Genomic DNA, 21,491 nt, shown 5'->3' with positions numbered 1-21,491 from the left:
GCTGTTTTTTGTTATCTATATGAATCAATAAAAAATGTTAATCAGGAAAACAAACATTTACATTCATTCATTTGGCAGATGCTTTTTTTTATGATTTACATCATAAGTGATTCATCTTAAGGCAGGGTTCCCACAGATCCTGGAAAATCTGGAATTTTGCAATGCAGTTTTCCAGTCAATACCTAAATGTCTTAGACAGTTATTATTTGTCCTGAAAAATATTTTAGTATAATTAAACAGTTTGACTGTGTTGCTAGCAAGGGTTTCGTTACATGTACAAAAACATTGTAACAATCAGGGCTCGTAATAGGAGTCAAATACACAAACTGCCGGTGGCCGCTGGGCACTTACACCCTCGTGATTGATTACAGCAGCTGCAGCAGCATCTTGTGATTCACAATCACAGTCCGACTGAGGCAGATCGCTTGATTGGCTACAGCTACAGCCACACGTGCACAGTAAGAAGCGTCATTTGTGAAACTTCTCATTCATAAACAAACTGAATGACCTGGTACATGTACCGACCGACTGAATGAGAGCAGCATGTTGTTTGTTTACTTCAGCATCGGCAAGTGAGTCTACCCTGTTCATCACGGCAAGAAAATGTTGGAAGAGCTATTAATGTGTAAAAGTGACTGATGTTAATACACGTTAAGGGGCTTTTTTCATCAGCACCACCAAATACATTGAAGTCCATGAAATGATGCGTCAGCGCAACATCGGCTCCAACTTCACATCAAAGTGTTTTTCACACGTTTTTGCCACACAAATTATGTCTAATTTATATATTTTGTTTATATATATATATATGTGTGTGTGTGTGTGTGTGTGTGTGTGTGTGTGTGTGTGTGTGTGTGTGTATGTATATATATATATATATATAACTAAAAGAGCCGCTTACGCGTTCGTGTCTTTTTCAAGATGTCGTTCCGTAAGTGTTTATTATTCGAGGGACACATCTTGCCGTCAGATCAGCATGAAAGCTGCATTTGCTGTCTGAGCTTCGCTCACACAGAAGCAGCTCTCGTGGAGACAGACTGCTCTCACTGCGAGGGCATGACTCTCAAGACACTTCGCTCGCGAATCGTTCTCGTTCTGAGGGACGATTCAGCCTCGTGCCCTTCCTTCCAACTCTTCTGTGACTCCCGATGGATCGCACGAGGAGGCATGGCGGGGCCGCAAGGTCAAGCAGAATGAATTCGAGGTGGACCTTGTGCCGGCACAGACCCTGCGAGCCCCTCAATCTCCATGTACTGCGTCTATGCCGATGCATGTGTGTGACGAGCTTCAATCCTCTGCTGGAGTGCACAACCTCATCACGTTCAGCAGTTCTAATGCTGGGGATAATATGTCTCTCGCTGCATCTGGCAAGTGGTCAATGGATGACGTTGCTGCCCCTTCTCCCAGCGAGGGCAAGGAGCATGCACGCACTACTGACAAGGAGATGCTTCGCTTCCTTTCAGGGCCGGCCAAAGAGCTCGGTCTCCAAGAACCCGACAAATCTCGCCTTGATGAGTGGTTCCTGTAGTCCGGACGTCGTCAAACGAACGCGTTCCACAGACCTGCCCCGTTCTTCCTTTCTTACAAAATCTTGGTACATACCCTGTTCAGCTTGCTCGCACTGCGATTCCACTCTCCTCACCTAAGTGGACCACGGGGAAGACAAAGATTATACCCAACTACCCCGTCGAAGAGGTGGTAGTGGCACATGTTCATGACGCTCACACTTTTTCAATAAAGAGCTCTCTTCCACTTCAAAGCCCACACATTATGCACAACTGCTTCCCTATTGCGAGCAGTGCATTATGTCATGCAATGAACAAACCAGGTGGCCCTCTGTCCCATTACGTGGACTACTGCTGTTTTCCTAGCCTTGAAGGCTTTTCAGTCCAAAATAGCAAATTATCATGTTCTGATTCGCTCTGACAACTTGACAGTTGTGGTATACATAAACCGCCAAGGCAGAATTCGTTCCCTGCCAATGATTAGACTGATGTGTCGCCGCTTCCTGTGGAGCGAAGGTCATCGTCTCTCTTTAAGGTTGACATGTCCCAGGCCATCTGAATTACAGTGTGGACCTACTGTCATGCCAAGGAATGATGCTGGGCGAATGGAAACTTCATCCTCAGACTCTCCTGAGGATTTGGGAAATATTCGGCAAAGCGGAAATTGATCTATTTATCTCCGCAGAGAATGCCCACTGTCCCCTTTGGTACTCAAAGTCCCAAGCTCCGTTAGGAGTGGATGCAATGGCCCACAAATGGCCTTCACTCTATCATATGCATAGTCTGAGCGGACAAGGAAATGGTTCTATTGGTTGCGCCAAAGTGGCCCATTCACTCCTGGTTTCCGGAAATTATAGAGATTCTGGACAGCCCTCAATGGGAAATGCCTCTGAGGAGGGATCTCCTCTCTCAAGCGCAGGTCACAATCTGGCATCCCCAGGTCAAGCTGTGGAACCTGCATGTGTGGAACCTGAACGGAGTGTGTTAAACATGACATTTTTCAGGCTAGAGCATCGTCTGCCAGACACCTTTACACACTGAAATGGAATGTGTTCACTTTTCACCCAGCAAAGACCCAGTGAATTGCCCCATATTTGAAGTTTTCACATTTCTTCAAGAGCGATTGGATGCAGGGCTCACTCTTTCAGCGCTCAAAGTCTATACGGCGACTATGTGAAAATCATCTTCCTTTCTTATCGCGACTGCTAATGGTTCCAGGGCAAGACAGAACAATAATGGGTAAAGAAGGCAACCCTGCCAAGTGGCCCTATCCAGAGTAAAAGAATCTGAAATTAATCCAATTGTACCGCCACTACCGGATGTCTATAAAGTAACTTTATCCATCCAATAATAGTATTCCTGAACCTGTACATTTCCAAAATCTGAAAAAGATGGTCCCATTCTACCATATCAAATGCCTTTTCGGCGTCAAGTGAGATGGCAGCGACCAGAGTCTGATCATTTGCCACTGACCACATGATATTGATGAAATGCCTATTGTTATACGGTAACTCTTACACTCGCTTGGATCTTTGTCCTTTTTAAAAATCAGACTGATCCGGGCTTGTGTCATGGTTGGCGGAAGCTTTCCATTCTTTAATGATTCCGTATAAACTTCTAGCAAAAGTGGAGCCAGTTCTGTAGCATAAGATCTAAAAAATTCAGCGGCAAAGCCATCTGGCCCCGGAGCCTTGCCTGTAGGCAAGGCCTTAATTACCTCGCCAAGCTCCTCCAAGTTTATATCAGAATCGAGAATTTTTTTGCTCAGACATCAGTTTAGGAAGTTCAAATGGTTCCACAAAGATTCTAATATCATTAGACCAAGATGTGGAACTATATAGATCAATATAGAATTCTTTAAAAGCATTATTAATATCCATGGCCGTGTTAAATATTTTACCACCAGCAGATTTCACTGAGGGAATGGTAGAAAAAGACTCTCTCTGTTCTATATATCTAGCCAGAAGTTTTCCTGCTCTGTCCCCTGACTCAAATTATGACTGTCTTGTCCTGAATGGCCAAAACTCCACCTTCTGTGACAAAATAGTATTATATCTGTATTTCAGTTGGGTCAATTCTCTGAGACCATTAGACGACATTCAGCGCTTCAGCTCTGCCTCGGCACTTTTAATATTCCCTTCCAATTTCCCTTCCGAGTTCTTGTGCTTTGCATTTTTTGGTGAATGAGGCATACTGTATGATCCGGCCCCTAAGAACCGCCTTAAGTGCCTCCCAAGCCACGCCCACAGAGGATACAGAGGACCAGTTGGTCTCCATATAGACATTGATTTCAGCCTTTAGCATTTGTTGGAATTCAGGATTTTGCAAAAGGGATACATTCAAATGCCAACTATATGATTTCTTTTTCTCCGTATGTGGCAACACCTCTAGACACACCAGGGCATGATCTGAGACTAAAATTTTTCCAATTGAGCAATCCACAACAGATGAAATGAGGGATTTAGATATGAAATATATATATATATATATTTCTAGCTAATCCCACAAAAGTTCAATGGGGTTAAGATCCATAACACTCTTTTCCAATTATCTTTTGTCCAATATCTGTGTTTCTTTGCCCACTCTAACCTTTTTATTTTTGTTTTTCTGTTTCAAAAGTGGCTTTTTCTTTGCAATTCTTCCCATAAGTTCTGCACCCCTGAGTCTTCTCTTTACTGTTGTACATGAAACTGGAGTTGAGCGGGTAGAATTCAATGAAGCTGTCAGCTGAGGACACGTGAGACATCTATTTCTCAAACTAGAGACTCTGATGTACTTATCCTCTTGTTTAGTTGTACATCTGGCCTTCCACATCTCTTTCTGTCCTTGTTAGAGCAAGTTGTCCTTTGTCTTTGAAGACTAGTGTACACCTTTGTATGAAATCTTCAGTTTTTTTGGCAATTTCTAGCATTGTATAGCCTTCATTTCTCAACACAAGGATTGACTGATGAGTTTCTTGAGAAAGCTGTTTATTTTTTTGCCATTTTTGACTTAATTTGACCTTAAGACATGCCAGTCTATTGCATACTGTGGCAACTCAAAAACAAACACAAAGACAATGTTAAGCTTCATTTATTGAACCAAATAGCTTTCAGCTGTGTTTGATATAAGGTCAAGTGATTTTCTAGTACCAATTTAGCATGATTACTCAAGGATAAGGTGTTGGAGTGATGGCTGCTGGAAATGGGGCCTGTCTAGATTTGATCAAAAATGACTTTTTTCAAATAGCGATGGTGCTGTTTTTTTACATCAGTAATGTCCTGACTATACTTCGTGATCAGTTGAATGCCACTTTGGTGAATTAAAGTTCAATTTTTTTTCCGAAACAGCAAAATCTGTACATTATTCCAAACTTTTGGCCACTTGTTTGTTTGTGTTTTTGTGTGTGTGTGTGTATATATATGTATGTATGTATGTATGTATGTATATATATATATATATATATATATATATATATATATATATATATATATATATATACACACACACACACACAGTTGAAGTCAGAAGTTTACACACACTTAGGATGAAGTTGTTAAAACTCATTTTTTAGCCTCTCCACAGATTTCATATTAGCAAACTATAGTTTTGGCAAGTCGTTTAGGACATCTACTTAGTGCATGACACAAATAATTTTTCCAACAGTTGTTTACAGACAGATTGTTTCACTTTTAATTGACTATATCACAATTCCAGTGGGTCAGAAGTTTCCATCACTATGATAGCTGTGCCTTTAAGGAGTTAGGACAGGACTCATTTCTGGTAGGGTGTGTCGGAAAGTATTTTGAAGCATCTTACTTACCTGCCATTCTCCTAAAGTGATGCAGGCCTCTCTCTCTCTCTCTCTCTCTCTCTCTCTCTCTCTCTCAATATCAAAGTACCTAATGGCGTGAGTGTTTGGCATTATATTGCATATGCATACGAAACAGTGTTAGAAAAACATATATAAAAAGGTGCCAGTGATGTTATTAAAAACAGTATACAAATAAACAATAACAGTACATTAAATCTCTCCCCTCTCCCACAGTGTTTGCTGTCTCAGCCAAAATTCTGGGCAGTGGAAGTGACATCCTTGTGCCTGAGGACTAAATTGGAGAGAGGAAGCTCACGAAGAGTTGAGCGTGCCATGATGCAAACACAGGTAGAGTTCACAATGCACATCCATACACACTCAGATAGTGTAATGTGCACTTATAGCCAATCACGTTCTGACTAAACACACACACACACACACACACACACCAAGACGTGTACAGCTCTTATCAGCTTATCAATTTTTTTATTTTATTCAAGCTATAGGGTAGTTATCACTTTATCCATTCAAAGGCATCATATGGTTATTAATTCAGTTACAGAAGGGCTTTTCAACCATTACAGATTGCCAGTATAGAAAAAATTTAACACTTTCTTTTTTTTTTATTAACTTTTTTTTATTGATTCATAGACATATCACAAAGAAAAAAATACAAGTATCCATTGAATCACATTTAACATTTAACCCCCACTATTACCCCTCCTAGCCCGCACTCCCTCCTCCAGTACCAAGTTTAAATCTTTCTCCCATATCTCTTGATTGAAGGTAAACCTCTGACCCCCAGACACTGAATTAGCAGGGAGTAATACACTGATGCTTCATGACCTTTTCCAAAAGCAGTAATCACCTCTCTGAGTATCTGCCGCTTGGGGGGAGGGGGGATGTACTACTCCCAAAAACAATACAGAGCAGGTGGCACAGCTGTAAATACCTATAGAACTGAGATCTGGGAATCCCAAAATGTTGAACCAAATTTTCAAAAGATCTCAACACTCCATTCTCATATAAGTCACCAAGTGTAGTAACCCCCCTCACAATCCACTCTGACCAGCAGAAAGGGGACTTATTAATACATAATTTAGGGTTCAGCCTTATGCTTGAGGCAACATTTAAATAAATGTCCGAATTAAACACTTTGGACACTTGTCCATACCGAGTGCAAATGTGAGATAATGGGGTGTAACTTGACTTCTCTGATTAGTTTGATTAGTCTTTGCAATGGCAAATTAGAGGCAAGATCTTCCTGTTCAATACAAAACCAGGGAGGGGCTCTCTCAGGTGGAATCGACCAATGAGCCAAATGTCTGAGACCGAACAAATAATAATAAAACAAATTCTTGGGTAGGCCTAGCACACCTTTGTCAATCGGCCTATGTAACTTATTAAAATGTAGTCTAGGATGCTTACCATTCTAAATGAAGGACTTCGCTATGCTATCAAATTGCTTGAAATAAGAGAGGGGGACATCTACAGGGAGAGATTGTAACAGGTAGTTACATTTTGGAATACAATTCATTTTAATAACATTAACCTTCCCAATCATAGATAAATGTAATGAAGCCCACCTGCCCACATCGCACGAAAATCTTTTTATTAAGGGGTCAAAATTAACTAACTAAATCAGACAAATTTGCTGGGAATAAAATGCCCAAATACTTAATGCCCTGTTTGGGCCACTGGAAGGCGCCCGGCTGAAAGCCGTTACTGGGCAGTACGTTGTCAGCCGTTACTGGGCAGTACGCTGTCAGAACCAAAGCTTTGGATTTACACCAATTGACTCTGTATCCTGAGAACTTGGAAAAGGAATTAATAATTCTGTTGAGGCAAGGTGCAGATTTAATGGGGTCGGAGACGAATAATAAAATGCAATCTGCGGAAAGCAAAAGCTTATGCGCCATACCTCCCGCCACCACACCTGGAAAATCATCTTCCCTTCTTATCGTGGCTGCTAATGGTTCCAGGGCAAGACAAAACAATAATGGGGAAAGAGGGCAACCCTGCCAGGTGCCCCTATCCAGAGAAAAATAATCTGAAATTAATCCATTTGTTTGTACTGCCGCTACTGTGTGTCTATAAAGTAACTTAATCCATCCAATAAAAGTATTCCCGAACCCGAATATTTCCAAAATCTTAAAAAGATAGTCCCATTCTACTATATCAAATGAATTTTCGGCGTCAAGTGAGATGTCCGTGACCAGAGTCTGATCATTCGCCACTGACCACATAATATTTATGAAATGCCTAATGTTATCAGAAGAGCTGTGGCCACGAATAAACCCCACCTGATCTATATGTATAAGAGATGTCATAACTTAATCGGTTATCCAGAATTTTTTACAATATATTTACGTCTAGCTGGATCAGGGAAATTGGACGGTAACTCTTACACTCGCTTGGATCTTTGTCCTTTTTAAGAATCAGATTGATCCGGGCTTGTGTCGTGGTTGGCGGAAACTTTCCATTCTTTAACAATTTCGAATAAACTCCTAACAAACGTGGAGCCAGTTCTGTAGCATAAGATCTAAACAATTCAGTGGCAAAGCCATCTGGCCCCAGATTCTTGACTGTAGGCAGGGTTGGGAGGGTTACTTGTGAAATGTATTCCACTACAGATTACAGAATACATGCTGTAAAATGTAATTTGTAAAGTATTCCATTAGATTACTCAAGGTCAGTAACGTATTCTAAATACTTTGGATTACTACTTAAGCACTGGTAGATTTTTTTCACTTGTTTTGACTATAAGAACTCTGCCAGTACAGTAAGACAAAATACACATGTTAAAAATACATTCTCTGAAAAACATAAATATCTTATGCAGTGTTGTTTCTAAAACAAGATAAATCAAATTTATGTTGTTTTATGGATTTTTAGATATTTTTACAGGAAAACAATACAAAAATTATCAAGAATACGATTTTTGCCCAATATCAAAGGTCTTACTAGAAAAAAAGAAATTATGATCTAACGTGAATTTTTTCTTGGTCAAACAAATATGATCGTGCCTGGTAACGTGCATGTAAAATGGATAGAAATAGCATTTTAGCTTAGCGTAAAGCTGACAATTTACACAAGTCTTATTTCTATTTCTTCTGCTCCAAACTTACTTCAGACTTACTTCTCTGTCTGCTCGTATGAATGTAACACATCATAAGAAAGTGTTTCACTGCTGTTCAAATGCAGTTTGGATCGCATCATTTATATGTATAAATGTTTTCCATCTGAAAGGACTAAATATTAAATGAAACAAATGACAATAAAATGCAAGGTAATCTCTTCAGTAATCAAAATACTTTTTGAATGTAACTGTATTTTAATTACCAATGATTTAAATTGTAACTGTAGTGAAATACAGTTACTTGTATTTTGTATTTTAAATACGTAATCCCGTTACATATATTTCAATTACTCCCCAACCCTGCCTGTTTACCTCACCAAGCTCCTCCAAGGTTGTCTCAGATCAAGAGAATTTTTTTGCTCATTCGTCAATTTAGAGAGTTCTAATGGTTCCACAAAGTTTCTAATGTCTTCAGCAGTAGACGAAGAGATATAATGCTTTTAAAGAATTCTTAATATCAATGGCTGAGGTAAATATTTCACCACCAGCAGATTTCACTGAGGGAGTGGTAGAAAATCCAGTCTTGCCCTGAATAGCCAAAACTCTACCTTCCGTGACAAAATAGTATTTATATCTGTATTTCAATCGGGTCAATTCTCTGAGGCCATCAGACAACATTCGGTGCTTCAGGTCTGCCTCTGCACTTTTAATATTCCCTTCTCCATGAGTTCTCGTGCTTTGGATTTTTTAGTGAATGATCAAAACTGTATGGCATACTGTATGATCCGACCCCTAAGAACCGCCTTAAGTGCCTCCCAAGCCATGCCCACAGAGGATACAGAGGACCAGTTGGTCTCCATATAGACATTGATTTCAGCCTTTATCATTTGTTGGAATTCAGGATTTTGCAAAAGGGATACATTAAAATGCCAACTATATGATTTCTTTTTCTCCGTATGTGGCAACACCTCTAGACACACCAGGGCATGATCTGAGACTAAAATTTTTCCAATTGAGCAATCCACAACAGATGAAATGAGGGATTTAGATATGAAATATATATATATATATATATATATATATATATATATATATATATATATATATATATATATGTGTATATATATATATATATATATATGTATATATATATATGTATAAAATATTATTATTATTAATATTATTCTTATTATTATTATAAGAATAAATCTTATGGAATGATGAAAGAGTTCTCATCAAAAAATCCTCCACGTGCAGCAATGACAGCTTTGCAGATCCTTGGCATTCTAGCTTTCAGTTTGTCCAGATACTCAGGTGACATTTCACCCCACGCTTCCTGTAGCACTTGCCATAGATGTGGCTGTCTTGTCGGCCACTTCTCACGCACCTTACAGTCTAGCTAATCCCACAAAAGTTCAATGGGGTTAAGATCCATAACACTCTTTTCCAATTATCTTTTGTCCAATATCTGTGTTTCTTTGCCCACTCTAACCTTTTTATTTTTGTTTTTCTGTTTCAAAAGTGGCTTTTTCTTTGCAATTCTTCCCATAAGTTCTGCACCCCTGAGTCTTCTCTTTACTGTTGTACATGAAACTGGAGTTGAGCGGGTAGAATTCAATGAAGCTGTCAGCTGAGGACACGTGAGACATCTATTTCTCAAACTAGAGACTCTGATGTACTTATCCTCTTGTTTAGTTGTACATCTGGCCTTCCACATCTCTTTCTGTCCTTGTTAGAGCAAGTTGTCCTTTGTCTTTGAAGACTAGTGTACACCTTTGTATGAAATCTTCAGTTTTTTTGGCAATTTCTAGCATTGTATAGCCTTCATTCTCTCTCTCTTCATGACTCTCTCTGTTCTATATATCTAGCCAGAAGTTTTCCTGCTTTGTCCCCCGACTCAAATTATGACTGTCCTGACAAAACTCCACCTTCTGTGACAAAATAGTATTATATCTGTATTTCAGTTGGGTCAATTCTCTGAGACCATTAGACGACATTCAGCGCTTCAGCTCTGCCTCGGCACTTTTAATATTCCCTTCCAATTTCCCTTCCGAGTTCTTGTGCTTTGCATTTTTTGGTGAATGAGGCATACTGTATGATCCGGCCCCTAAGAACCGCCTTAAGTGCCTCCCAAGCCACGCCCACAGAGGATACAGAGGACCAGTTGGTCTCCATATAGACATTGATTTCAGCCTTTAGCATTTGTTGGAATTCAGGATTTTGAAAAAAGGGATATATTGAAGCGCCAACTATATTATTTCTCCGCATGTGAAACTCTAAACTCACCAGTGCATGATCTGAGACTAAAATGTTTCCAATTGAACAGTCGACAATAGATGAAATGAGGGAATTAGATTTAAAAAAAAAAAAATAATAATAATATATTCTAAAATAAATCTTATGAACTGATTTAAAAAAAAAAAAAAAAAAAAAAACATTATAGTCCCTACCAGATGGGTTCAAAAGTTTCCAAATATCTGTAAGACCAAGATTTTTACACATCCTGTGAAGTGTCACTGTTGCTCTAGGAGGCTACACACTTTTGCTTCACTGTGATCAAGGACTGAGTCCATCAAAAGATTAAAGTCTCCTCCCAATATTATATCATGAGGGGTGCCAGCGGCTTGCAACATCCCTTCAAGATCTAAAAAAAAGCCCTGATCATCAGCGTTAGGTGCGTAAATATTAGCCAAAATCAACCTTTGCCCCAGAATTTCAGCTAAAACAATAATGACTTCCTAATTTATCTTTAATCTGTTTGAGACATTTGAATTGTAGATGCTTACTTATCAATGTAATTACTCCCCTGCTCTTACTTGAGCCACCACTAAAGAAAACATGTCCACCCCATATCTTCCCATATTTTTCAGCTTCCTGTGGGGAAAGATGCGTTCCTTGAAGAAACACTATCATATTTCTTCTGTTTAAGAAAATAAATAACCTTCCTTCTTTTTATGGGGTGTCCCAACTCATTCACATTCCATGTGGAGAGAGACAATCCACTCATATTAATATTTGACATTTTGACATATTAGAAAATATAGATTGTGTGTGAAAAATAAAATTATAACAACTACATTCCAACATTAGTGCAATAATCAAACCCCGAACATCCCCCAGAAAAAAAAGTGTGCATTAACCCCGCGCACAACAGCGGCAACTGGCGTCCATCCCTCTAAACTCAAACAGTCCATGTACGCCTACGAGAGCCCCCGTGACAACCTTGAAAATTACACAACAGAAAATAATCTATAAAACAAACTCCAGCCAAAAGGAGGCATAAGCTCTAAGAGCATATAGATTCATCCACATAACTGTCCCGAAGGTGTGTTATTCCACAAAACAAATTCCAGCCGCTAAGCGGAACCAGCACAAAAAGAAACAAAAAATGCGCTCCGCTTCCTCGGACAGTCAAGTGAATGTTCAGTGAGTCAGGCCCACTCGGCTGTTACATGAGTGCAACAACTGACCTAATCACTCCAATGTCCTGCAAGAAATATTCCACAAAACAAACTCCAGCCAATAGGAGGCATAAGCACAAAGAACATGCAGATTCATCCACAAACTGTCCCGAAGGAGTGTTATTCCACAAAACAAACTCCAGCCGCTAGGCGGAACCAGCACAAAAAGGAACAAAAAAGGCGCTCAGCTTCCTCAGACAGTCAGGTGAATGTTCAGTGAGTCAGGCCCACTCAGCTGCAACATGAGAACCACAAATAAATTACTCAGTCATTGACCTTATGAAGGACATTGCTTGCTGTGGGTATGTAAATATTTTGTGGCCATCCTTAATATCTATTCTCAATTTGGCCGGGAACATCAGTGCAAAAGTGACCTTCCGTTGATGTAGGAGTTTCTTGCATTCCTTGAATCATTCACGTTTCTCTTTTGTCGAATTTGCAAAGTCTGGGAACAAGAAAATGCTGTGGTTCTTCCAAGAAAGCCTTCCTTTACTCCTTGCCTCGTGTTCCCTCTGCAGATTTCCGAGCTGGAACTCTGTGAGCTGACTTGGGAAAGCCTGTCTAGGAATTTCACCATATCTCAGCCTTCTTCATTCTCAGGAATTCCAACAATTCGGATGTTGTTTCGCCAGTTACGATTTCCCAGCCGCGCTCCAAGTCTGCCTTGGTCGCTAGCAGCTAATTCCCTCTCCGATGACGCCAGATAATCGTACTATCACTCTTGTAACTATCTCAGTGAATTTCATCTCCATGGCAGTGATTGATCGACGTATTACAGCAAGATCCTCCAAGTCAGCAACGACCTTCGTCAGCATTACCAACATGTTCGACAGTTGATGCTGAATCTTTCAACGCACCATCCAAATTGAGTCCCTGGTCCGAGGCCTGTTGCTCAGGGGCTTCAGCTTGAGCACTTAAGTGTCTTTTAATGTCTCCAGAGCCCAAGGATTTTGAATTCTTTGACATATTGTCTCCATAGAACAGTTATGGAACAGGATGTATTGAATCTCACCGGTTTATGACACAAAGTATTAAAACTAGCAAAGTGTGCAGAGCTCGCCGTTCACACGTCCGAACCATGCATGGTGCCACGCGACTCCTTTTTAACACTTTCTAATAATTTCTAAGAACAGTAACTAGTATTTCTATACCACATAACGCTTAACAAATTAGTTAGAAATTTTAAGAAAAATTGTTGTAAATTTTTTTCAACTGACTCCCTGATTTACAGATTTATTATAAAGCTTCCAAAATTTTAAAGCACCCAGAGAAATTAGATCCCAGATTTCTTCCTGTAGTGTGTGTGTGTGTGTGTGTGTGTGTGTGTGTGTGTGTGTGTTAGAGAAATAGACAGATAAGCCAGAGGGAAGAGGATGCTTCAGCTTCCCTTTGGCTGCTTCCCATTTCCTCTGTCAATTGTCATGAGTTTGTCTCCATGTTTTACTGAGGAAGTAAAGTGAACAGTAAAGTGTTTATCATTTTAAAGAAAACTTTTACATTTTTTTAATGATATAGATTTTGATAAATTCTGAGACTCTCAGCCAAAGAAACTGCTGAAAAAAACAAAAAACCTTGAGCCAAAAATGAACTTTTTTTCTTATTTTTCTGATTTGATATTATATATCTCAGGGTGTAAATAAGGTTGCTCCAAAAAAAAGTTTTTGTTTTGTTCTCAATCATGGTGCCGGCAGGCCCATCCGAACTTAAATGGTTAAAACATCATACAAGCAAGCAAGGCTGCACAATAGTGTTTTGTTCTTGAAGGAATCTATGTTTTTTAACAGATCTTTTTAATTAATTAATAATTTTCATTCACTTCCATTGTTTCGGTTGTGAATGTCTGTTATTTAACTAATCAGTTGAGTCAGTGATTCAATGAGCTAATTTACATGCAATGAGCTCATTTACAATCATCGGGTTATTTGCTGCTATTTTATTTTTTTGTGGTTTGATCTTTTTTCTTAATTTCTCCCCTCTTTGCTCTTCAACTTTGTTAAAAGTTTGCATTTTGTTCTCTTTTTCCTCTCCTCTTATTCTTCTCAATTTGAGAGCTTGCTGTCACTCTCAAGCCGTCACTCTAGGGTTTTACTCAGCTGGGACCACTCTCAGGGTGACTGAACTCACAAATGTCAGCAGTGGGATTGCAGATCACTCCACATTTCTCTGAATCTGTGATGGACAGGTGTCCATGTTTGTTTGACTTCCTGTTTGACTCAAACTTTCCCCCAGGGCGGCCCCCTAGAGACAGGCTCGCCCAACGATCTGTCACATTGAGTTCTGTGATGTCAGAGAGCAGCTCCACAAGGCAAACATTTAAGACAGGAAGGAAAAAGGCAATAAAAAAAGTGGAGACCAATGTGTCTCACAAAACTGTGCTTGGTTTTATATTCAGCTATCATGACAATCCATCAGTCAGGTGTTCGTACAGAGCTTTAGATCTCGTCCTTCAGATCTCTGCTCTTTACTGATGATCACCTGCAGCATTCATGGTCATGGCTACGGACGTCACTCGAGAAGAAAGACGCATCATCTGAAAGGGATAGTTCATCCAAAAATGAAAATTGAGATGTAAGTCAGAAAAATGTGTGGAAAAAAAAAAAATGCAATGAAAGTGAATGGACTAAGACAGATGCTGCCTAACATCATCTTTTGTGTCCCACGAATGAAAGTAATTCATATTGGTTTGGAACAACATGAGGTTGAGTAAATGATGACAGCATTTTCATTTTTGGATGAGCTATCCATTTAATTGAGGCCTGTGATTGAAGTAATGGGAGATGTATGTTTTAAAGGGACTCCTTGTTTCTTATTACAGTTGTTGAAGATTTGAGGCAAATACTAGATATGATCTTGTTTTTGTGCGCACTTTAATAAGTACTCATCGTAAACTTCAAATTTTGGTGTAATTTAGTCTTTGAGATAACTTGCCACTCTATCACAAGCCATTGCACAGGCTTTTATCTTCGCTGTTTTGCTCCTGTTCGAGTTACACAGCGGTACTTGACAAACTTTATTTTCTCTGCCTCCTCTGGCATTTCTTCAGAGATCAAGAGCACTGAGTGCAGTCTGCAGAAATAGCAGAGAGGCTCTTTGCTGATGTGCACTGCATATTTCTCTGCTGGTATCTAGGCCATGGAGTGGGCCAGGGAGAGCCATGACTTCAGAAAGCTTTTCATTCCCTTTGTGCCTTCAGAATTGCAGGGTCTGGCTTATTGTTGGATTAAAGGGCACTCTTTGTGACCATTTAATTTGCCTGTGCAGGGCTATACCAAGCACTATCGACTGGCACACTTTCATGTTTCATTTAGAACTCTGATCAGACCCTGGATCAAGTAGATTTCTCTGAACGTAAAATTCGATTTCAGTGAATTTATCAATAATATTCCTGAAATAGAGGTTGGCAGCTTGAGTATTTGGTATGGGTTTGGGCATCTCATGGCAACATTGAAGAAGAGACTCTGGTGAATGGGACTCAGGGTCCTTTTGGAGTATAAAAACAGTTACGTCTTGAAGTAATTCAGTAGGGAGAGATTATAAATGTATCCGCAACAGATGCATCTTGCTTTAAATGTAGGACAGACTGCTGTCACTTGCCACAAAATATATTCATTATAATCAGTTTAGACCACATTTTACTGGTCGCAATATCTAGTGCACCTGCCCAGTTTTAAACTAAAGCTATCAGTAGTTTACAATCTGTGTGTAGTTTTATTATTAGAAATTGTTCAATTTTTTAATGAGTGGAAAATTATACAATATGAATATGGTGCATGCCTCAAAAGTAATGTTTTGTATAGGTGTGTCGCTTCAAAGTATTATTTGTATTAAAAAGTACTACTACTACTAGCCTGTTACAACTACTACTATTAAGTGCTAAAGTAGACTATAAACCTAACAGACCATTTTTATGTTAAGCACTTTGGATTATCATTGTGTAGGAAATGTGCTATAAAATCAACTTTGCCTTGCCTAAAGCATTTGTTGTATTCTAGATCAGTGATTCCCAACCGGGTTTACATGTACCCCAGGGGGTATGTAAGCAGATTCAAGGGGGTACGCGAAAAGAACTGGAAATTGCTATGTTGAAACTAACAAAATGTATGGCTTAAAATAATAAGGATTAGGGATAGGTAAAAATATATATTTTCCAATTAATCATGATCTTCATTTGAACAATCCCAGTTTCAATGTTTTACTGTGTGCGAAGTTAGGCACCAAGATCTTTTCACTGCATGTTGAGAGTAAAGTTTGGTTTGACTCATTCCATGTCTGTGTCAGAAGACGAGATCCACGCAATCCATTTGTCATTGAATTATGTCTCTTTTAATACCCTTTTTGTTCTTTACAGTTTGTTGATTAAAAACAACAAAAAAGAAACATTAATTCTAATCACAAGTTGCACAGATACGCTAAAGAAACCACGTGTCTTCTTATTAAAATGCGCTCACTGACTGAACTGCCGGTAGTCACACTTTTTTATTTTTTTATTTCCTTATCAAAGTATGCTGAGTCATGAAACATGCATAGTGATGTAATTTCCTCCTGGCACTGTATTTAGCTCTTGGAGTTCCTCCATGGAAAGGCTTACATGTAATCCAAACTGAACTGCCATTCTCAAAACCTTAGGAGTTTTCTTTGCCCCACTTTGTCAAATGGTTAAGCTAAGAGAGTTGAAGTCATTAGTGTCTTTTTTTTTTTTTTTTTTTTTTTACTATCACTATTTGCATAGGGTACATTTGTCAAATATTTTCTTCTTTCTCTCTTCAAGTCAACACCAGCATTAAAGAGCCCATATTATGCTAATTTACAGGTTCATAATTTTATTCTGGGGGTCTACTAGAATAGGTTTACATGCATTAATGTTCAAAAAACACATAATTTTTCTCATACCATACATTTCTTTTCCCCGCTCTTCATACTCTGGCCAAAATGCTCTGATTTACCTCCTGTCTCTTTAAAGCCACCCTTTCCAAAAAGCCCAGTCTGCTCTGATTGGTCAGCTGGCCTAGTCTGTTGTGATTGGTCAGCAGCATAGAGCGTGTGTCGGAAATGTAATGGCCCTTACCATAACCGAGTTTCAGGCTTCGTGAGCATAGTGTAAACACTATTGTAACTGTGGTAGCCATGGCATCGGTTTTTGCCATACCAGCTCTAGCCTGAGTCCGATAATGAATGAAATAATGAAAGTTTGGAAGAACAAGCTGATCGACCCAAACCACCTTTGTAAGCACGACTTGAGCAGGACTTTTCGCTTTTCAAGTTTTCATTTTGTAGCTTTCTTACAAGTACACTGGATTATTGTAAACCTAACGAAGCTTCAAGTAAAAGACACGTATTGCATTTAAGTTAATCATCTTTTGCTGGAATGGGTGTAGTCGAACTTTTTTCGCCCGATATATGAACGGAAAACAGAGGCTTACTCCCGGTTGTACTGCTGAGGAATAGTGGTAAAAATACATTTTAACCACTGATACTTCAATTTGTCTGCCTTTTGGAAGTCCAAACAAAGAGGTTTTGCTTTCTCAGTGAAGAAAACAGCATCTTCTCGACATGGTGACAACACTAACCCAACTCATCCTGGCCTCTGCTATAACTATGTTTGTTTGAGGGCGGGCCAAAGTAGCCTTTAGGCGGGCATTATGCAAATGTCTTACATAGTGACGTAGATACTTTACAGAAGAAATGGCTGGACTACAATCTAACCGTTTCTTGTAGTTCTTGAGCAGTGTTGTCTGTGGGAGAGAACAATTCTGCATGGACTTTGTGCTTTGTAACTTCACAGACCTTTTACATGCACAAAGAGCTTTGTTACACACTAAAAAGCATAATAGGGCCTATTTAATATTAAAAAAGGAAAAAAGACATACAATATTTTAATTTAGATTAAGTCTATAAATCCTTAGACTCTAGAATACATAGCATAGTTGTTCCTGATCTAAACAAATATGTTGTTTGGCTGCTTTTGAAATTAAGCCACTGTTTGAGACTAAGTTATATAATATACAAGTTAATTTGTCTATTAAAAGCAGAGGCTTTTTGGTGAATCCAAATCAATGTCGTTTGACATCCATGTTTCACTATGTTAGTCAACACTCACTCTATGCCCCCCTCAGACAACTGTTTAAAGGTCTTACAAGTCCTCAAAGTGGTTTCAGTTATTCATTTTTTTCTGTACTATAAGAAATGTGTGGACAGGATCTACTGTTTGCTTATGTACATGGCCAAGACGTCTATTCAAGGTGTGTTTGTTATTTGGAAGGTTAAGTTGTGTTTGCTTATCTGCGATACATTGCAAAGACGTTCCCTGTCAGATGTTAGAATAACGTTCATTTTGTGACATTGAAAATTTAAAGTTATAGTTCACTCAAAAAAAAAATAAAATAAAAAAAAATTATTTACTAACTCTCATGTTGTCAACCAATTTGCTATTATTGTTTCATTAGCTCTTTTCAATACAAGGACAGTTCATAGTGACTGTGGTTGTCATGGTTGCTCATTTCACCAGTGAAAAGGGGTACATTTAATTCTCAGGGTAAGAGAGAGATTGGAAATCATTATTGGTGCACAAAAAAGATACATTATAAGTGGACTTCTGTGGAAAAATGAATTACAAAACATAAATGATATGACCCCTTTAAAATGATATACGAATTCGCTGTTTTTAAGACACATGTTTGTACACAACACTAAGAGAGATTTGATGCTTTTGAAAATGATTCACTTTTTAAGAGATGTTTCTGTGATGTGTTTGGGCAGTCATGGTGACCTGCTGCATCAGCATCCAATTCCTGACAGTTTGTGTTTTTTCACAGCTGTGTCCCACATCCCTACCCGATCAGTAGATTAGCATTTAAACATTTCTGCCATTTCCCAGCCACGGAAATGTGAAAGTAATTAGTTATCTGCAACCCACAGATGAGTTTTGCCATCATCCGAAGAAACTGATTGCATCAAGTCTGTCGGAAATGTTATTTCCATATGAGTTTCTACTTGAGCAACACCGCAGCCAGCCGTACTGAAAAATTCCATCTTTGTGTATATATTATTTCTCATCCGTTTACAAAATGTGTTTTCTGGAATAATGCCATTGCTTATTTCTGCAGAATTTTTCTGGAATGTTAAATATTACTAATAAATATTACAAACATCAGTTCCACATTCAGTTATTTACAGCTTCAAGGGGAGATACAGTATTTGTTTCCTTGTTTTCTCCCATTAGTGCCTGTTTCATTACATATGTTTATAGCTGGGGTATCAATGAAAGAAGTGTAGGGTAATGGCTGATGACACACTTGTGTTGTCAGTTATTTGGCTGACAAGGATGAACGTCAGCTTCCAGTCATCGAATGTGAGCTTGTTTTCTTGTTGTACATAGCTGCATTGCGTTATTGTGTTTAGGGTTATTGAGCCTGTTTACATGCACACCAGTATGCTGATAACTCAGCTTATTTAAAAAGAAAGAAAACTGTGTTTGCATGAGATTTTAAATAAGCGAGTTATTCTCTGTTTTTGACAGCAATCCTTAAAGAGTTATGCACACAATACTTAGGTTCATTGGAAAAGCAAGTAAGAACACCGATGAAGTTTTTTTTTTTTACACGCAGTGCAAAATCGGGTTACTGGGCAAAAATCTACCCGTATAGAGGAGTTTATGACTGTACAGGAATAAAGGAAAGCCGTTTAATGTGACCACACATGTTGTTGGCTTATTAGGCATAATCAGTGTAAGAACGTGCATGTAAACACACTCATTGCTTTTTAAAAAAAAAAACATTATATTGACTGGTTTGCAAACAGTGGGTTTGAGTATTTTGACCTTTTTGTTACAACCACAAACAGCAGGCCTACACATGCTTTAACTGTGAGTTTATGCAACAGTGCATGCAATCAAACCTTGTAGCATTTCTCCATGTAGAGGAGAGAGGTGTCTTTTAAAAATAATTTGAATAAAGTTTGTCATTTATGGAATGTGCTGCCATATCTATTTGTTGTTGCCATGACTCTTGGAATTTGCGATTTTGAATTTTAGCATGTTTAATTTTTTTCCACCTGGTTACTGATTGGGATATTGAGTCTTATTTACACAACGCTGCATTTCAGTTGCTTGAGGGTGTTTGTAACACTCTCAAAGATCATGCCGAACTGTAAGCACATTAAAATGCCCATAGAGACTGGATCAGAACAATGTCTGTCTGTTCTGCATATCATTGGTTGAGAGTGTCTTGCCTCTTCCTTTTTTATCTCTGTTCTGTTTGTACTCCTAAAACCCAGACGAGAATTGGCATTTTCAAGACATGGCCTTCTTTAGGAATTTGTAATGGGTTTTTAGAACCGCAGTTCTTGATTTCTGAGTAAAATAAGATCTGTGGTTAACATAACTAAGAGGTTTTCACATTTTCTTCTACAACATAAATGACAAGTAGTCATACCTCAATTATGAATTTTAAAAGTGTTTTAAAAATGTTTATTGCTAGGAATACAGAGGTTGTCCGCATAATGGCACATCATTGCCAAGCACATGAACTGTATACATTTAAAAATAGCAACTTGCATTTTTAATGGACACAATGGTTTCAAAATTCATGTTTGAGACTGTGTGTAATTTGTTGTAGTACAAAATGGGAAAGTCTCATGTAATTTTTTATTTATTTTTTTCCCCACAGTCCTTATTTTACTTCCACATCAAAAACAGCTATTCTTTAAACCTATTAGAAATTCCTGAGGTAACCCATGGTGGGTTGGTCTACAAGTTGATGTCATGACTGAAAAAATCTGTTAAGAGGCTTATTGTACAAGATATTTGAAGTTGCATGTGCTTTGTTTCTTGAATAATAATTTTTAAAAAAATTAAAAAATGGCATAGCCCATGTTTTAAATCAGTGTTTCTCAACTGGTGGGTCGCAACCCAAAAGTGGGTCACAGGTCTATTCAGACTGGGTCGCGGACAGCAGGGAACGAACAATGGTATTGTTCTCCCATTGAAGATATTTCGGCGGCCGCCCAAGTGATAGCCTATTTAGGACTGCCGAGTCCGATTTAATGATAATCTTGCAATCAGCTAAAGGCTTCACCTCTGCATCGAGTGTAACGGAACCAGCTCGCGATCATGATCTGCTCTTCTCTCTGGCGCGTGCAACAACCAGGCTTCCCTTGATATTGCAGAGCGCAAACCTCAAAACTGATGTGGCCAATTTCAATTCTAGTGAGACTTTTCTAGTTTAAAGCATTGCGGAGTAAGTCAAATTGAACCTCTCAAATAGTAGGCAGCCCTGACATGCCAAACAGCACTGAGGACATATATATTTTTTTCTTTATGCATCATCATCACCTTTACAAAATTGTTTCACGATTTTATGAGTAAAAGTAACTGTTATATTTTGACATATGAAATATTCTAATGGTAGAATCTATTAGACCTCATTTTATATCAACAGTGGCAGTTGAAGTTAAAGTTTCAAGATGTGTTTCAGCTAGTATTTATGTTTTTATAAACATTTGTTATCATTATTACTATTATTTAAGACTAGCTACACTGACCTAACCATGGTAATGAGGAGCCTTTCCTCCTGTTTAATATGTATGTTCTATTTGAATTATGTTTGAAATTCGGAAACAAATGGGATAATAATGGGCTCATATAAGTAAATATGCTC

General features: G+C 38.6%; 1 protein-coding gene across 1 annotated transcript in view; it reads left to right on the top strand.

Annotated features, from left to right (window-relative positions):
- Window positions 1-21,491, top strand: part of LOC127455135 (tetratricopeptide repeat protein 27-like) — a 148,105-nt gene that overhangs the window by 79,875 nt on the left and 46,739 nt on the right. The window contains exon 10 of the mRNA XM_051722749.1: window positions 5,533-5,646. Coding sequence (XP_051578709.1) covers window positions 5,533-5,646 — 114 coding nt within the window. The remainder of the gene's footprint in view (window positions 1-5,532; window positions 5,647-21,491) is intronic.

This window comes from Myxocyprinus asiaticus, chromosome 17 (assembly GCF_019703515.2).
Source record: "Myxocyprinus asiaticus isolate MX2 ecotype Aquarium Trade chromosome 17, UBuf_Myxa_2, whole genome shotgun sequence".
In the NCBI taxonomy this organism is placed as follows: domain Eukaryota; kingdom Metazoa; phylum Chordata; class Actinopteri; order Cypriniformes; family Catostomidae; genus Myxocyprinus; species Myxocyprinus asiaticus.
The sequence above is the reverse complement of the archived record's forward strand: the minus strand, read 5'-3'. Positions and strand labels throughout refer to the sequence as shown.